At 30.9% G+C, this 19,192-nt stretch overlaps 3 protein-coding genes across 3 annotated transcripts; all 3 read right to left on the bottom strand.

The window, feature by feature from the left end:
• Positions 1-753: 753 nt before the first annotated feature.
• On the bottom strand, positions 754-4,544 carry TRIADDRAFT_58902 (uncharacterized protein; the record flags this gene model as incomplete). Its single annotated transcript, XM_002114875.1, has 8 exons — positions 754-1,047; positions 1,734-1,844; positions 1,980-2,108; positions 2,484-2,687; positions 2,949-3,086; positions 3,204-3,312; positions 3,479-3,771; positions 4,446-4,544. The coding sequence occupies 8 exons, from the start codon at positions 4,542-4,544 to the stop codon at positions 754-756; spliced, it is 1,377 nt and encodes a 458-aa protein (XP_002114911.1).
• A 3,897-nt stretch (positions 4,545-8,441) lies between these two features.
• On the bottom strand, positions 8,442-11,813 carry TRIADDRAFT_58901 (uncharacterized protein; the record flags this gene model as incomplete). The annotated part of the gene is made up of 10 exons (XM_002114874.1): positions 8,442-8,543; positions 8,721-8,822; positions 9,040-9,138; positions 9,221-9,334; positions 9,801-9,899; positions 10,043-10,192; positions 10,315-10,402; positions 10,642-10,997; positions 11,131-11,189; positions 11,435-11,813. The coding sequence occupies 10 exons, from the start codon at positions 11,811-11,813 to the stop codon at positions 8,442-8,444; spliced, it is 1,548 nt and encodes a 515-aa protein (XP_002114910.1).
• A 2,228-nt stretch (positions 11,814-14,041) lies between these two features.
• Positions 14,042-14,853, bottom strand: TRIADDRAFT_58900 (uncharacterized protein; the record flags this gene model as incomplete). The annotated part of the gene is made up of 2 exons (XM_002114873.1): positions 14,042-14,077; positions 14,545-14,853. 2 exons carry the CDS (start codon positions 14,851-14,853, stop codon positions 14,042-14,044), a joined length of 345 nt encoding a protein of 114 aa, XP_002114909.1.
• Between the last annotated feature and the right edge of the window lie 4,339 nt (positions 14,854-19,192).

The raw sequence follows: 19,192 nt of genomic DNA, 5'->3' as shown, positions 1-19,192 counted from the left end.
GACAGTTAACCGCGATTTTAAATCCTGCAATATTGTCTATAGTACTAATTGTTGATATAGAAATGATACGATAAGACATGTTGATAAGCATTCGGATAGCAAAATTCACTGTTATAAACGTATACCCTTTACAATAGTGACAAATTGGCAATTTAATGCAATATCATCTTTATTAGTACTAATTTCCTACATAAGAATATGTAGCATCCTTAATTTTCTTTGTGACTGCAGTAAGAGGATTTACCAGTGAAATCCCCAATAACTGCTGAGATTTTAATGATGATAAATGTGAAGGATGCTTACATTTAACTCTAGTTAGTTATGTTATTTCTATCATACTTTCTGTTATATGACGGACAAATAACTAGTCTAGCGAGCAAGCTACAAGCTAAAGTATCAATTTCTATGATAAAACTTTATGCCAACGTCCTGATATTACAGAAGCAAGGGACAGCAGTAATTTTATGACCTAGATCAGGCGAACACAAAAAGAAATGAAATAGTTAACGTGGCGTATCACATGGTAGATTAGCAAGCTAACTGAGGGTGGTCTACAATATTTGTTATGGATATGTAGGTTATAGCCATAGATCTATCAAATTTTAACATTGAAGGATACCGGTAAATGATTACTTATCATCTAATGATTAATTGAATAGATCTGTAGCAGTATAAATTATGAAGTAAATTGAGCTAATGGTAGAGGAATAAGACGAAAATTTTCATTTTTAAATTGTAAGAGAAAATTCTTACTTATAATCGTTTGAAGATCTTGGGTTGACCATTGCTAATAGTAACATAAATACCCCAGCTTTGGACGGTATGTTTTTCGCTAGAGTCAAGAACGTTAACGATAGAAGTACCAACACTATATGGTAGATAGCTGATAGTTTTACTTGTGCTACCACCAGAACCAACATTGCTGGTAACGACCAAGGTATTTCCCTTAGACCATGCGAAGAAGTCGTTGCTAACATATCTTTCAACATAAGCCTGGCCGTTGTAGTTGATTACAGTTTTACGGTAGTCATTGATTGTTTTGATGTACTGTTGGCGGATAATAAAAGTATTAAATTCGCTAACGATATTAAAAAAAATGGGTTGTGTATTTTGCTAGTGTAATAATTACACTATAGTAAAAGAAATGAGTTATGCATTTTACCAGCGTGATAATTATAGTCTATTATGAATCTAATTTTTACTTGACATACAATGTTGGGTAAAAAGTAATCTTGATGAATCTACGTATAACTAATACTATGGAAACTACAACATATATCGAGTCTATAAATTGCTCATTTTACTAGAGCTTTAAAGTTACTCTATAGTATAGATGTATAAAGATACCTATCCCATAATGCTATCTTATTTATAGCTACTATGGAAATCATATTTGGTATTGATTAGAAATTTCCTTTTCTATATTATAGAACAGCAAAGGTTTTTTACGTATACAATTTTATATAAAGTAAGTTTGACAATTTAAAAATATCCTGGCGATTCTTAAAAGATGCAATAAGTACAATATGGTGAGATTGGACATTGATTCAAAAATTAATCTACTATACTATAGCACGGTAGAGTAGTTCAAGCATATACTATAAGTAACGTCTGATAACTATATCTATGTGATTAGAAGACATTTTAGTAATTCTTAAAAATATTTTTATAAGATGTATGATTGACATAAACTATTTACACCGAACGAATAGAATCTGACGAAGATGACTTACATCATACATCCAGTGATTCTGGTTGAAATTTGGAAACAAAGATTCACGATTATTTGGATCATTACCACCAGCATAAGCTTGTTCGGTACCATAGTATACAATTGGGATACCCTGAAATAGATATGCAAACCCTTACACGAGGAAAACGCTAATCGTCTTATAGAAATTGGTTCAAGATATTTTTCATGCTTACTGGAGAGCAAGTATTGTAGCTGTTCTATGTAAATTGTCGATTATTGGTCTTACCTCACCAAGCAAGATCCAAGCCAAGTTGTTCTTCAACAAAGTCCAATCGTTATTGAAGTACAAGAAACGCGGAACATCATGGTTGTCCAAGAAGAGACCGAGTAATTGAACATCGGAGAATTTGCTATACTATAATTTAATGAAAAGTAAAAAAATACTCCCAATCAGTTGAAGTCAAGAGTGGTTATGCTTGCACCAAGCTTTCTTGCTGGAAATGCTAATTTGTCCGCTTGAGAAACTATGAATAAAAATACTTCTAACTTCGTTCGTCATAATGATTTATGTTTTATATTATCCTAGCTTAATCAAATTATGCTCTTTTAAGCATTACATAAATATATACGCCGATTACACAATTAAGTGCTGTACTATGCTCTCCATATCTTAAATCTTATTCAGTTTATTGAGTTAAATGATAGAATTTGTAGTTTACCGAAATATCTATTTACAACTTATACGATTTAAAACATCTGTTATGTTAAAGTCACGTATATAGTAACTTACTTCTTCGTTTAAGACATCACGGATTCTAGTCATGGATTGTTTGTACATGTATACGTCTTTGAAAGCGTAGTACATGGGGTAGTTCAAAACTGAATCCAAAGGAGGTACATATTTCTTCAAATAGTCTACGAAACCATTAAAAGCTTCTCCAATTGTGAAAACGTTAGCAGAAGTATGGAATTCAGACCAGAACCAAACTGGAATCTACAGGTTAGTAATTCTACACATGAGACTGTGTTTTAAATTACGAAGTAAAAATTTTTAAGCTATTTGGGTTTGTCTACTTCAATATCGATATAATTTAATTGCATGACCATCTAAGATTTATAAATTATGGCTGTAGGAAGAGTACTAAGTACTATATTGAAACAGGCTTAGAGTTGCTATCGGTTGATATGATGATAAATTTTTTAACTCAGATTTGTTAATTACATTCTATAAAAATGGATGTGTCTTTAAACGAACCTCTGGGATAGTATCAATGCGAATACCATCAAAGTTATATTCCTTGACGATCCAGCTGACCCAGTATTTCAATTCATTTTTGACAAAGTTATTTTCTTGTTTAAGATCAGGTAAACCAGCAAGACGGCAGTTTTCAACCTATTTCAATCAGTTAATTAGTTAAGGTGATATATACCTCTGCTTACAAATCAGGTATAAAGGATTCCATGAATGGAGGATATGGCTAAAGGGATTCAATATGCTAAAAATTATTACCTCCCATTGGTTACCCCAGTTGTTAATTTCACAGGCAGGGTGATAATGTTCATTACGATCGAATGGGTAGAAGGTGCTAATGTCTCCATAGCCCATATGATTGGCAACACTACAGGAGTATTGATATCATGATTAAAAAAGTAAATAAAGGCAAATTATAGTAATAGCTTTAATTATCGGTTTATAATTTTAATATATTCAAAACAATGATTGAATTATTTGTATTATCAATTGCTATCTTGATTCTAGAGTTGGAATAAATATATTTTTCTTACACATCCAACATAATCCAAACTCCCTGCTTGTGAGCCTCATTTACCAAGTCTTTTAGTTCTTGAGATGTACCATAGTGAGAATTAATCTTATAAATATCTTTAGCCCAATAACCATGGTAACCTAAATCGGTGTTTTCTACAACAGGTGAAATCCAAACGGCATCAAATCCCATATTTTTGATATATCCTAATTTCTGCTTTAAACCTTTGAAGCTGCCACCACAGTAACCCTTTAAATCTTTACAAGAGCTCCATGAATTAGAATTGTAGCCGGCAAAACGGTCGACTAAAACCTGTACATTGGATAAAAATCATAAAAATGTATCAAAGTAGCTTATATAAATGATTTAATTGTCAGAAGTATAGGAACATACGACTTTAGACGACGGTAACTTATTACATGGCCAATTTATTCTATTTGCAATCCAATATAGGTGATATCAAATTGATATATATTATAGAGTAGATAATTTATTGTATTACAAATTCAAATTAAAGGAATCGGTAGACTACTGAATTCATATCTGCTGGAATTCGACCATCAATCAGGGACAGAAGATTTCGGTTTTATTGAAAAGAATAAAATAATGTACTACAAATAAAAATAGTACCGGTAATAAACCGAGCAAGAAATATGAATGGCCAATAAATGGCCAAATAACTCAAAGGTTTTAAAAATTTTAACATCTGAAATGAATTTAATGCTAGAAATTATTCATTCCAGTGTTACTAGGAAAGCGTGAGGACGCAATTATAATGAAGTTATTGTATAGATGCCTATGTTGTCCAGGACAGTATAAACGCAATATTATTATCTATGGCAATTGCAATTCTAAATTTCTACAGTATACAGCAATTTAGTAAATATGTAAAGTAAAGAAAAACTCAAGATGAGTGAAGGCAGATTGGGATTATTCCCTAATTGAAGTGACGACATTAATATTGTTGTAAATTTTAGAGGATTTACCTGATAGATGACTTTGTTTCGCCATGCGTTGGCATTGTGACCTGCATTAGCAGAGTAAGATAGTGCAAGCAATAAGATAGCTACTGAGATCGCCTTCATGATTCCTAAATTGGTAAATCACTCGATGCAAGACTGATAACCCTAATGGACGTGATCGCCTTTTTATAAATGACTGAGGGAGTATGATTGATTGATTCATTTTATGGCCAAGTGAATTAGTGCAGTGTTCAATTTTTTAAGTTGCCACCCATTCTGGGCTATTTTTCCACCACAAAAAGAGCATGTTTATTCTTGAAGGGAAAAGGTAAAAAATATTTGCTTTAAATTAAAGACATGCGTAAACGGTAAACTCATACCACCAATCGATAAAGTTTTAAATAGAAAATACCACTTGTCGAATCTTTATTTTATGCTTCATTGGAGTAGATTGGATTATGATTGCTCTATTAAATTTAAACCTTTCGTAAATATTAAGTCTTAATAGAATTGTCAACGAAAAAATAGATTGGTTTTAACCATGGATGATGATGATTCATTAATAGATCGGCAAACCCCCAAAATTGAAGGAGTGGCAAAAATGTAAATTAATCTATCTGAAAGTAGGAAAGAAAGTGCTATAGTAATTATTAGAAGCATCGAAGTAAGCTAAGTAATCTTTATATTGCTATAGGAGAAAATTTTTTCATGCATCTGTAGCTTAATAGAATAATTGATATAACGCAATGATAATTGCAAATAAACTTGCTTTGTTTCCCTACCAGTTATATTTTACTTCAAATAACTAACTGATAGTATACATCTATCAAGATTTTATTACAGTAGTGGTATCAAAGAAGTTCCTTTAGGCTAGAATGATTGAATTTTAACTACGGGCAACTTGAAATAACCATTGCTATCTATGCGGTTACTGCTTATGACCTTTACATTATTCACTTAACGTTATATTAAAAATGGTAATTTGATTCTAATAATTATGGTTCTAGCTACTCATATGGGTAAAGAAACTAAATAATTTCAATCCTAGTGATTATGACAGTCTTAAACACACCTTTAAGTATAAGTTAATTGAAGAAATTGTATCAAGATGTAGCCGAGTGTTACCAACTTACTCCTGCGAATGAACTTTACAGTTACGATTGATATTTGCGTATTGATTTTAGAACTATTTTTATTAGTCTTGAGGTAGTTTACCGCCTAGTAAATTATCCAAGAAAGGAACTCTCTGAACAGTTGTTCGCCCTCCCCTATAGACTCTTATTGCGGTCTAACGGTGCAAATCTACCTATTAACAATTAGCATTTATAGTCTACTTGCAGGATAAGTTATGTAATCAAAATGAATTATCAGAGACGGTCTTATTACAGAATAAGCTTTACAACACCGAGATATATTTCATATTAGGAATTGTTAAATCAGCGAAAAAATGAGCTAAGCATTAAACGGAAAATTGTTGTCACAGAAACACGTGAAGATATCACGCAAGGAGCATGATTCTAAGTAATGCGTTACTGATTGATGGGTTAGTTTAAAGACATATAATACTAATTTATCAATATTTGTGAAAAGAAATCACCTCTTTGTTCGCAATGCTGAATACGAATCATCCGTTTAATGTATTTACTCTATTACGTTGTGAAATTACCATTATACATTATAATTTATCACGTATGAGTAAGGATCGCTATCATTAGCGGCGGATTTTTTTAAAAGCAAATAAAATTGATTCTATTTCTACATGGCTCTAACTAAAATGCTGATCACAGTTTTAATGACGTATTTAAGCTGGTAATCGCTTCAATGTTGATGCTCGCAATGTAATTTCACTATTTCGATATGAATTTGTCCACATTGTCGATATGATTAGTATTAATCTGACTTATATGAAGAACTTAAGCAGCTAAATGTCTCGGCTATTGTTACCGTAATAGGCTTAACGGATAATAAATTATTAAAGTCTAGCCTTTGTTTGATAGTGCCGAAGGTATTAGTTACTGTAGATATATGTGTTCCGAGAAAAAATGGAAGACATCGTCTTTTTTCCCTGTTTAAAATCATGATTGAATATAACATACTAATATATATTCTGTAAGTCTATGCCGAGAGCAAATTTAAGAGTTAAAGTGATGAATATTAAACTTTCCCCGCCTGCAAATAATAATTAATACTTCGTGCAAACTTGTAACGGGAACCGGAACTCAGTTTACTTACACGCTAAATGCTCTAAGCTGATATATTATCGTGATCATGAAATATTCTAATCACTAGCGGCAGATGATATATAAATCTTTCTGCTATTCTGCATAGTATATTTTTTATCGCTATCGTTTCATGCAATGTTCGTATTAGAGGTGATGTTTCGTGGGGCATTTATGAAGAATATACTGAATCATGCAGCCTATGTATTCACATAACATACTGTAGTCATTTGATTTAGATTGATATCTCGAACTACGTAAGATCTTTTTCAAAGATTGATTACCACATACAACAAATATGTTGATTTAATTACTCGTTTGCACGTGGAAACTTACATCTCCTTCGTGATTAAACAAGATTAATCTAACTAACTCTTGCACTAATTCCATCCCTATTTTACATTATTTTATTAATACTGTACACGTTAGTTAAGAAATCAATTTTATTCAATGATAATCTGAAGTAATAAATTAGTGTTAATCTAAAGTAATTCTGGCCTAGTTTACCTTTTTTCGCATATAGTAGCAGAATTATTATTATGATATCGTAAGGTGTAGGATTAACTTTTTTTTAATGTCAATTATAATGCATACCATTGTAGTAGCTATTGTTACCGACAATGAAAAATCTTGATGTTCTGTAGATACTATATATGAGATCAGAACTGAAACGAAGCTGCTGAAATAGTAATTGAATCTTTGCTTCATTGTAAGATATAGGTATCGGTTATACTGCCACTAAAAATACAAAGTGACTAGATTTCTTAACTGGATTGGTAAGCCAAACGCTGATTAACGTGATCTTAGATAACATAGTTTAATTCAAATAATGTTTGGAAGGCTATTAAGGAATGAAACATAAATTTATTAATGCGAAATTCAATGCAGACCAAATGACCTCTCGTAAGTTAAATATAATTTTTTCTCAATCAGTCAAATTCTTTAAAAAATGAAAGCAATATGTAGTAGAGGCTAAGAGGAAATGTTCGATATCGTGTTAAATAATTTAGTAGTTATTATTCTTATATTAATTTTGTCAGTCACATACAAATTTAATTCAATGATATCGTCACTTTTCTTTCTAGATTATTAATAAATAGCCCTTCAATCATAAAATATACTTGTTATGTCTTATTATTAGAACATATAGAGGCTTAGACTTGAATTACGTATATTTCTTTCCATGGTAATTGTAATTTTTAAATTACTGCAATGTGTTGAGGTAGTTCATTTTCTGTAAGTTCAGCAGCAATTTTAGCAGCTATTGACTTAACTGACAATAATTACTGTATGTACGCAATGCAGGTACCGTAAATACACGACTATATACATATGCAGATTTCCTATAATTAATTAAAAGATATCGTGAAAGACTGAATTATTTTTAATTAATTTCATTAAGGAAAGACATTCACTAATTAATTTTAAAGTTCATCTGTATTTACGGTTGAAACAGTTACCGTGATGCTACACGATATAAGTTATAACAACTTCGTTGTGATATAAACTACTGTCTAAATATTATATCCAGAAATGATACTGCTCAAAATCTAAATCATCGTCTTGCGGAGAAAGTAAAGTATAAAACTAGACAACAATATTTATCTTAGTTTTTAAATTTGTAGGAATTATAAAAGTCATCAATATGTCTGTATTTAAAATGATTACATCGGTGGCTTTTAAATAAATCATATATTATCTAGGTAATAGAGGAAGGATGATTGAAGGGAGTCCTATATTTTTCACCTAATGGTACTATTTTCTGTTATAATAATTTATTATTTTTTGATATGGCTTATTATTAAGAATGAGCTTTAGAAGTTTTAGATATGTAGCTGTAAATAAGAATACCACAGTCCTTGAAATTGTTACCCATGGCTATTGATAAAGCATCATAATTGTCCTGATATAGAAGATATGTATAAATATGTTAGAAAGAAGGAGTATAAAATTAGCTTTATCTATGAGTAAACTTTACAAATTACGATCTTATATGCTGTAATGCACTCAAAATTTAGCGTTGGTTAGCTTATTGTTATGGTCGTAGAATGCAGACAAATGGCAACTTAAAATCACTTACATAATCGAGAGTAGTAACATTAATATTGGGTTGAGCTAATAATAATTTAACGATGTCTTTTAGACCATGTTCGCATGCTGTCATCAAAGCTGTTGATCCATCCTTTTTTAATTACGAGATAAAAATAGCATATTCAAAATTATTAAATTCGCCAGTTTTTAAGAAATTGCAAGCATAAGTCAAAGATGTTAGTGATATATTTAAAATACTCTTAGGATTACCATAATTTTGAGATAAAAATTTTATTAAACTACATTAATTCCTTCATAATTTTGACAATTAGTATAACGATCATCGATTAGTTTGATAGAGAATTAACCTTATCTTGTAAATTGATATCGGCACCGGCTTGGATTAGTAGGTGTGAAAAAATTACTTTATTATGTGCTGCTGCCAACATTAGAGCTGTTTGGCCAGTCTATAACATAATATGAAATAGAAGATGATTAAAACTATTACGACCAAGTTTCAATAGCTAGTTCATTTTATTATTTGCTAACTTTTGTTGCTTTAGCGTCTACATCGCTGTGAGATAGCATTTTCATAATAATACGTCGTTCGTCGTCATTTTTAATATCGAATAAGGCAGCTACCATAATTGGAGTATACCCGAGCTGCAAATGGAAATGATTGATTTTTGGTCATGGCATTAATCATACTAAATAAATGACTCATTAAACATCATACTTATTTAAAAAATTTCGGTATCTAGTTATAACAGTTATAAATCGTATCAAGCAGTAATTTCACTAGAAATTAAATTTTAATATGACTACATAAATTTATTTTAAAGTTTAGATGTTATTGTGGAAATTCGATTGTTCATTTATCGATTCTATCGTACTACATTTAATCAATTAATAAAATTAACGTATATTAATTATTGACAAATGAAATTCAATACTGTTTTTAATTAATAAGTTTTTCAACGTTCCTACAGAATCTTATAGTATTATACAATAAACTATATGTTTACGACAGATGGCGTTATAATTACCATCTTTAGAAGCTAATAAAGTATAGTTTCTAGATTTTATTATATTGCTTATGACATTTTGAAGCTGCTAACGTATAACTCACTTGATTGTATAAGCCTGCTTGGCATAATTCAGTATTGAGAAGATATTCAGCTAAGGCAAATTCCTTATTGTGGACACAATGATGTAAAAGTGTATTTCCCTAATAAGAATGATTAAGATATTAGCAAAGAAGGATAGGTTCTAGTAAGATTTAAGTGATGTGAAATATATGTATTGAAACGATATTATGTGTTAGTTTGATTAGAATAGTGATATATATTCAAATATGAAATGAAAAATTACATTTAGGTCTTGCATATCAATGATGACACTCAAGGCTTTACTTGAACTGATTTTGGTCTCTTCTATCCATTGTTTTAACATAGCAATTTGCAAATTATCAGCTAGCACTACTTCGAACCATTGCTTCCTTAGTTGATTTAATATTTCGTCCTATATTTAATTTATTAGATAATAAAATTTTGTCAATTAAAACATTCCTGGTACTATTTTAAAGATTATTAACATAAGCGATACCATTTTCTATTGCTTATTAAAAAATTACTCTTATTTACCAATTTAGAAGATGATAATATGTTTATTTCATTTAAATGGTCATCAAGTTTTTGGAAATTTTCTTTAAAATCCTGATTAATGAAATCTCTATAGAATTAAATTAAATAACACGAAGTTAGAAGAATGAAAGCGGAAAATAAATCCTTTCGATAAGTTAGTAAGTCTTGTTGTATGTGTAAGAATTCATAAATAGTCGCGAGATAGTTGATTTAAACTACGAAAACTAGCTAACTAATATTTATGATATCTAAATTAAGATTTAATTGTAAATTATTCATAACTGAAATTAATTGAATGCCTGCAAGAATTAGTAGATAAAAATTTACCTGATTTCTAAGCTATCGGAGTTTCCATTTATAATAATTTGATCTTGAGGGAGATCCATTGGTGCTTGAACATTATCTTTATGGTCGCTAAGGTTTGCTATCGTTACAGAGTCATTACACATTTCTTTTTCAAGGCCGGAAGATGTCGCTATGTCGTAATATTTATTTTGAGAATCCTTTTCGCCATCTGTATTTAAATTTTCTTCCTGAATATCCGCTATCGATATAGTCTTAGCTGCATTATCGGCATGGCCATTTCTCATTATATGTTCATCTGCATTGGGAATATCTATTGAGGGTTCCTTACTAAGACTGTGACGATGAGTTCTTTCATTTAATACTTCATCTTGATTAATCTTTAAAGCAAAAAATGCATTGAGACTAGCATTAGGACTGTAATTAGTTGCATTAGAAGGTTATGATTAGCTTAAAACCAAACTTTTTCAAAAAGATACTATAGTTTCGCTTGTATAGTTAAGCATAGCTTACTTTATTGCTGTTGTTACTTTGCTGCTCGATGTCTCGATCAGAACAATTGCCATTAGAGTCTATAATAATTGAAAATATTTGAAAGCATGAAATATATATAATTACAAGCTTATAAAATATAGTAACGAAATATCCACCGGCAATTATATACTACGTTTTGTGTAATTACACTCCTACGATGGACTTGTTAAAATGATAAGGCTGGTTGGCTATTTTAACTAAGATTATTATCGAAGAATCGAGTTAAATTTTAATAGCGATTCCAAGTGTATTACTGTACCCAATGAACTTAATGTAGGATTACCTCGTCTACCATTAGTAGCCATCGGAGAAGGAATAGATCCATTATGATTTAGATGTTGTGAGTCCTTATACTCAGTTTGATTTGCTTGGAATGAAGGATTAATATTAGCATGACCATTTTGGTAATGAACACTGTGGTTAATATCAGTTATTAACTTTATTAATAGGCCACTTTGGTCATTGATATCGTCTTTTTCAGTAACATTGTACTCCCCTTGCTGAATTTTTTTGATAATCACATCATTGCTTTCATAATTATTAGGGCAAGATGTCTCAGAATTAACTGTTAGTTGATTCATCAAATCGATGATAGCCTTTGCAAAGTGTATTAATAGTTCTGTTTTATCGTTAATCATTTGATTATATTCGTTTGGAGCCATTATCGTTGGAATTAATAAATTTTCAATTTCTCGTAATTCGTTCATACAGTTCATTAATTTTTGCCGAGTTAACGTTAACATTCGATATAATTCCTCTCGATGCCAATTTTTGAATTCGGTAGCGACGTTAGACGTAGTTGTTTCATCATCTGTATTGACTGTTGCCACAGTAGTACTTGTAGGTGTTCTTAAATTTGTTTCACTAGGCGTATTTTCGACTTTAATTTGATTGTTCCCATTAGATTCAACAGAATCAATCTAAGCAATACGATAATTACTATAAATTACATCAGCTTTTAAAGAATAGTATCAAAACAGTGGATTGCGAAATTAATTAATTTATTCACTGATCAATATTTACTGCCATGTATCTAGATTATAATATTGTGGTCTATAAAAATATTCATCTTCGGATGCTATAATTAATCACATCCTTCATGTAGAGCTTGCTTTTATATTTTATTCGTATCTATAGGCACAAATTTTATACCTTAAATCGGTTTCAATGTCATAACTATCAAAATGATATTATCTATTTGTACTTAAATTTTAAGTGCTATATCTATCCAGGTAAAATTATTCTCTTAATCTTCTTTTCCAATGTCAATACTATTATATTTTTAATATTTTAGCTCCTTGAACAGGTTACTTAGCGATTATTGCTATGTCCGTGTAAAGAAATAATTTTACTCTCTAACATAAGAAAGTATTTAAAATAGATATTTATAGAGCGAATATAATTGTATCGTGGAATGCATTCAAGTTTAGCTCTTCTACATCAAAATTTTTTTATCCTACATAATTATGTGAATTAAACTATGAAATAGATTCTCATGAAGGATAAAATAATATATGAATTTACTACAATAATATCTACATGGCTGTGCTATTAGCCAAGTTATGAAAATAAAGAATTCAGCATAGGATTATATATATCCATATTAATATCATGATTTGGATATACGAGAATAAATCAATATTATTTAAACAAATAGGATGGTGTATTGCACTTAAATCTATCCTAATGCAAATGAAATAAATTCAGTTTTAAAATTTTTTATAGGATATCGATTTCTACTAATCCTAACTAATATACTAGTCTATAACAACTAAATTATTTTTTCTATAAGGATAGCGTAGGCGTAATATCTAGTTTTGAGGCTGCTATCACCAAATTGTACTCTATCTAACAAAATATGGAAAGCTTCTTTTGATTAAAGAGGAACTAAGGTCATGGTCTATTTTTATCAGTTGCCTGTAATAAAAATCTGCTACTCTTTGGTGGCTAGTGTCTTTAGAATGTAAATTAAGATTAAGGCTATAGTAGAAATATGGTGAAGATAATTTAAAAAATTTTCCCTATAATTTCTGCCATTCTCTTATTATGTTAGATGGCAGTAACCAGTGTATTATTTTATGCATCAATAATTTCTATAAACTGATGATTTGATTTGATTCTAATTAGCGCTTTGCATGACTACGACAAGTAAACAAGGCAAACTTTGTTATATGGAAATAAAAGACAGCGTGGTTTCGTTTAGACTATAGGTGTTCTTGGTTACTTTCGTTAATTATAAAGTAACTTAGTGAATATTTACTCATGCTGTATCATGAAAGGAGTTTGATAAATTGAATAATAAAAAGCTTTAAGGCCGTTTTAAATATCTTTACTGTACGTTAAAATAAGAGCAGGAATCCAATAGAGAACAAGAATACCAAAATGAATTTTAGAAAATTGGCTACAAACTATTCTATCTCCAAAGTAGTTTTTAAATTAATTTCAACAATGATGATATAAATGGAAGTGATGAAAAATATTTAGATAGTTTTTGGATTGGCAAGGGATTAAAAATAGAAGAATGACACTGTTGCCGACAATAAATCAGAATTACAAATGAAATAGAAAAAAATCTACTACAGAAATTATTGATCCTTTAAGGCATCTTCTCGTTGATGATAAAAGAGATAATAATACATCGAAAATAGGAATACTTTTGACTGTTTAAGTAATGATTGCATCAACTTTATTTGAAGTTGTTAAACCAAGTTCAATGTTTTTGCAATCTAGTGACTAGTAGTGATAAAATTAGTTCAAGAAATAGCATAATCATGTATAGTGTCCTCGCTTTTACTTTTATATTCTGTCAGAACTGCAATAGAATAGTATTAGGATTATATTTTATTAATTAATATAAATTTTTGTATGGCTACTCTATCTAATTAAGTTACTAATTGGGTTGCTGATAGATATTCGCTATTAGTCTCTAGTATAATAATATCATGACGTTCAGATGAAATTGATTTGCCTTATTTTAATAATAATTTTTATTTTCCCCTTGGGCCTTTCGAATTAGAAATGGTTGAATTAATACGATAGATTGAACGTTCATAGCTAGTGATTTTATCAACGATTGATTGAGAATATCAGTGAGAAGTAGTCATTAATTGATCACTTAACGCATAAATCAAGGTACAACTTTGACGAAAAATATACAGCATATCACATTAACTATTGGAAAATACTAACGCTACTTTGAACTGGCTTTGATTTAATGTAATTGATAATGATTACTACTTAGAATTGTAAGATATTGTAATTATTGCCTTGTGCGTATCTTGATTTGATTTTTAACGCAGTAGTCTTATTTTATAACGTTGAAATCCATTTCTATGTTTGGTAGGACACAATAAGTAGTATAACATAGAGTAAAAAGTTAGAAATTGATTGTACCTGAGCGGTTTCAAGGCTTTTCTGTAGGCTTAGTCTTCTCTTAATTTGTGTCAATTTATTGGAAATATTCCTTTCTTGTTCTCTTAATTTTATACTGGCTGGGGATGGCTTGACATCCTCAATAGGGCCACTATCTGCTTCACTAACAGCAGTTCTTGCAGTACTAACAGGAGTAGTTGTTGCTGTCAATTCTTGAAAATTTAACAATCCCTTTGTTAGCTCTCCAAAAGTTTGTAATTTGATCGGATTATGCTTTTTGATACGTTTGCTTAATGGTAGTCCTCCTTGGCTTTCCTTTCTTTCTGCCATCATCAATTTTAATGCTCAGTTTTGTTTGCTTAATCTACCTGGTAATTTTACCTCTAAAACTTTGATACTCAACCGTAGAGTTTAAGTACAGAAGTTTTTACTTAACATTTGATGTTCAGTTGTATAAATAACCTGACTGGCAAAGGAAAATTTTTCTTTACTCCTCCTTTTTCTTTTTGACTAGCAAAACACGAGGTTGCTACAGCAAGCATACGTTAGGAAACAAGATTTTTTTAGCTTGAATTCATTCCAGTGTTATAACACTTTCTCTCGTCAGCCATTAATATCCAAGTTGAGCAGGAAAGATGAGTTTAATATCTAAATTTGATATAACTTGTCATAAGACATGTTAAGTTAATGACAGCAAGATTCGATACAGCTATAAGATCGATTGAAATGTTGTTCTATGTGGTGGTATGGCGTTGCTGATGGCTGAAAAGTGTTTTTAATATCCAGTCAGTAAAGCCAACATAAAGCATCTGATGACTATTTTAATTTCCTCTATAGTTTAATATAGAACGAGTATAATATCATTTTTGAATTCTAAATCAAACAATAAGGCCTGAATACAGGTGTAGAGAACAAAGAAATACAGCATCAATATAATATAATATAATATATGCAAAAAAAATAATATAATGAAAGGAAGAAATGCAACATAATCATTGAAAAAATCTCCTATAACCCCTTTACTATTAATTTCGTGTTTTTCCCCGAATTAGTCTGATTACTATGGCTGATGTCTAGTATTGCTCATTTACGTGGAGTATTGCAACGTTTTTATTAACAAGCAATGGACTGATTTTGATGTCATGTAGATGGAATGATAGGACCTCCGTCTTTATAATTGCATCACAAATGAGGTAATTCGGTGATTTCTGCTATACCCATCCACGATATTTCCTTGACCGTGAATAACAAGATTAATCCTTATATCAATAAGAAATGCTACAGTTCATAATGTTATTGACTATAAAAAAGACAGTATGATAGGGATTACATTAATGGTCGTTACTTTTATTCTAATCCTTAATTCTATTTTAAAACTTGAGAATATCCAAATTGCAATAATATAATGTAGGGATGCTTGTAGTCATGGATATCGCATGACAACATTTTTTCGCATACCTCGACTTATTTGAAATTTTATACGTATTCCATGTATATAAAATAAAATTAGATATTTGTATTGTGTTAGTGAGTATATCGATTATTTCTTATGGAATTAAAACGATCGATAAATGTATTATTATTCAGTGTATTATTTCCAACAAGCCTGAAGGGCTAGAAATATCTTTTACCAATAAAAATAAATAATAATAATATAATTAATATTTTAACAGCCATTCCGCATAACGCGTCATAAAGATAATGTAATGATCATCAATCCAGTTGACCTGATATAAGAATATTCGTATATTAAGAGCAGTAAAATGTGGACTCAAATAGGCTTGTAGTTAATCATTCATTGAGTGGATTGTATAGTAGATTGCCATATCAAGTGTGTAAAGTCAAATCTGTTTGTTCAGTGATAATTAGTCCACTTGTCAAAATAGGTCATTTTTTTTGCTATCTTTTGACGCTCTTTTATTGATATTGCCTCGTTCTATACGTATCCGCGTATTGACTAGTAGTTGATAGTGTTGAGCTTTTATATGACTTATTACTATCTGCCGTAGCCTTTAAAGTAATTTATGCAAAAATGGCTAAGCCGCGCTGCAGCATTACTATCATGACTAATAGAGTCGTATGCAAGTTTTTAGTAATATTTGTCCATCTTGGATTAATTGCCATTTGCAACTTTCATTTTATTCATTTTTACACCGCTGTATACTTATTTTTAGCCATTCAATCTGCAATTGTCTCGAAAAGATGCCTAAAAGATTTCCGGTAGACTATTGCACATCGTCATGGCATCCTTTACGTCAGTCATCAATCAGAATTAAGCCAATTAAAAATCAATTTTTATCATTCCTTGTACTCTTGTTGGCGATTTGAACGAAAATGAAGTCCTTTGCTGTTGATCGGCCTTCGTATTCGATCAGATTGGATTAATCGCCATGTAAAATGTAACCCTACACCCATGCATCGGATTTATCCATGCCGATTAACTTTATACTGCATTACGAATATGTATGCAGTACTGTTTATCATTATCATTCATGATACTGCAATGATTAGGTTGCAGTACAGTATAAGCATTAGGATAAAGAACGTGGATATGATGACAACGAATCACGACTGATTTCGTTCAACAACGTCGATGTTTATGATTAGAATGCAAGCTCAAGAAATTATTACTATTATCTTCTACTTCAATGAAAATTCGTTGTTGGTCAGCGACTGGATGAGCTCAGTTCTAATTTATTGAGTTTTACAGTAGTGAATATGACTACGATAACCTGGTTTGAAATGATTTCTAGCAGTTAGACAGTGATAAATCGATGTCGAAAGACGAATAATACTATACAAGTATATGTATGCACTCGTATCGGTAAGAAAATAGGCTGCAAATGCTGCAAACACGCTCCAAAGATGGAAAGGAATTCCTTCTATTTTGCTTGCAATGTGTGTCTTGAGCGACATTGACATTACAGTATAGTGTAGTACAGAATAGACTATATAATATTCGAAGAAGACCCGAAATGATCACTCCTTCAGACAGGCGGACTTTGCTTACCAAATTAGGCTATAAATATCGAAAAATGGCTACTTAGTATGGATCTTGCGCGTCTGTTTTCTAAATTACTGATACTAATTCTAATAACATCGACTGTCTCCGAGTGGAACTTAGTAACAGATAATAATAAGATTTAGCGTAATATTACCTAATTTAGAAAGAATCAATCCATTCAAAATCGACCAACTGCATACTAAAGCGTTGTCATAAATATTCTGACGAGATGAGGCCGAAAATGTATGTCCATCCAAGAGTGATCAGTCCTAGCAGTCATGTAGAATAGACTACTGTATTGGAAAAAGGTTTTGTAGACAAGTTATAGTAGTCGATGATCTTGTACATTGTACACTCAATGTACAGTAGTATATGTAGTAGTGCATGGTCAAGTTAAATAACGAGTAAAAGTTTGTACTCGGAAAGTCTCATCAAATGGATTTAATGCATAATGATATACTGTGCCGTACTGTAAATATTCTCAGTCAGGGAAAGTATAATTCGCGAAGTAGAGTATAACGAGCGAAGGATATACAGTACAGTACTAGTAAATTTTTAATTATTAAATTATGAAATGCCTGTTATTTCTAGAGCCAGGTAAAGACAGAAAGAACAAATTTCTATCTCAATGCTTGACTATTGTACACTTTAAAAGTCCCTCGTTCTGCATAAATTAATTAATTTACTTATATTACTGTCACATATGTACACTAACAACCGTACAGTACAGTATAGCTCTGCGATGCTCGATTGTATGCACACTTGCACAGCAAGTAGAATTCATTAATTAATTAATTAATTGTAATTGTAAATGTCTATTTATATGTGCAGAGGAGCTATACTACTGTACAGTACTGCACTGTATTGTAGTAAACTACTAAATACTATTCATTCTGTACTGTAGTTGGATTTGGCACCTGAATTTTATTTTTGTGAGCTACTTCTTGTGCACAACAACCTACAGTATATGGTTATTGATCTCAACTACAGATGCCATAAAAGCTTCTCAACCACCATATAGATGCATGGTATATAATTAATATACTGTACAGTATATATATATACAATAATTGGACAATCCGACGTGTCAAGTTAGTCATAGCAGGCTATACGAGTATTCGCCTTGTCAACTACTGTAGGTTACACAGTTTTATTTCATTTTTCGTATCTTAAGAATCCCTAAAGTTATTAATACTGTTGTTGGCCAGGCTTGAGCATCTTGCTTGAACTATACTTCAATATTGCTACCGAATACTGCAACAGCTTATGAATTAGACGTTTCTGGTGTAATTGAGAATACTTTATCCCAACTGAATGGCTGCCTATTTTTATGCAGTGCGAGTTGGTAGACATCCCGGCATCTATCAAAATTGGTAAGTCCACATTTGAAAATTTTAAACAGTTATATACGAGCATGCAATCTTATCTAGTGCATTACTGTATTTCAACCAAAGTCGTACACTTTTAAGTAGCATAGTCCTACACTATACGTCTGCATGGTTTATTATTATAGGCCTGATTGCGCCGAAAATGTTAAAGGGTATCCTGGTGCGATCTACAAGAAATTTAGACAGCTTGAAGAAGCCGAAAGTTTTATCAAATCTTCAGCCACAACTCTACCTAAGATGCAAAAGGTTTACTGTTTACCTTTTTAAACACACAATA

The sequence above is a fragment of the Trichoplax adhaerens genome, genomic scaffold, assembly GCF_000150275.1.
Source record: "Trichoplax adhaerens TRIADscaffold_9 genomic scaffold, whole genome shotgun sequence".
Taxonomy (NCBI): domain Eukaryota; kingdom Metazoa; phylum Placozoa; class Uniplacotomia; order Trichoplacea; family Trichoplacidae; genus Trichoplax; species Trichoplax adhaerens.
This window is presented reverse-complemented; position numbering and strand designations above follow the sequence as displayed.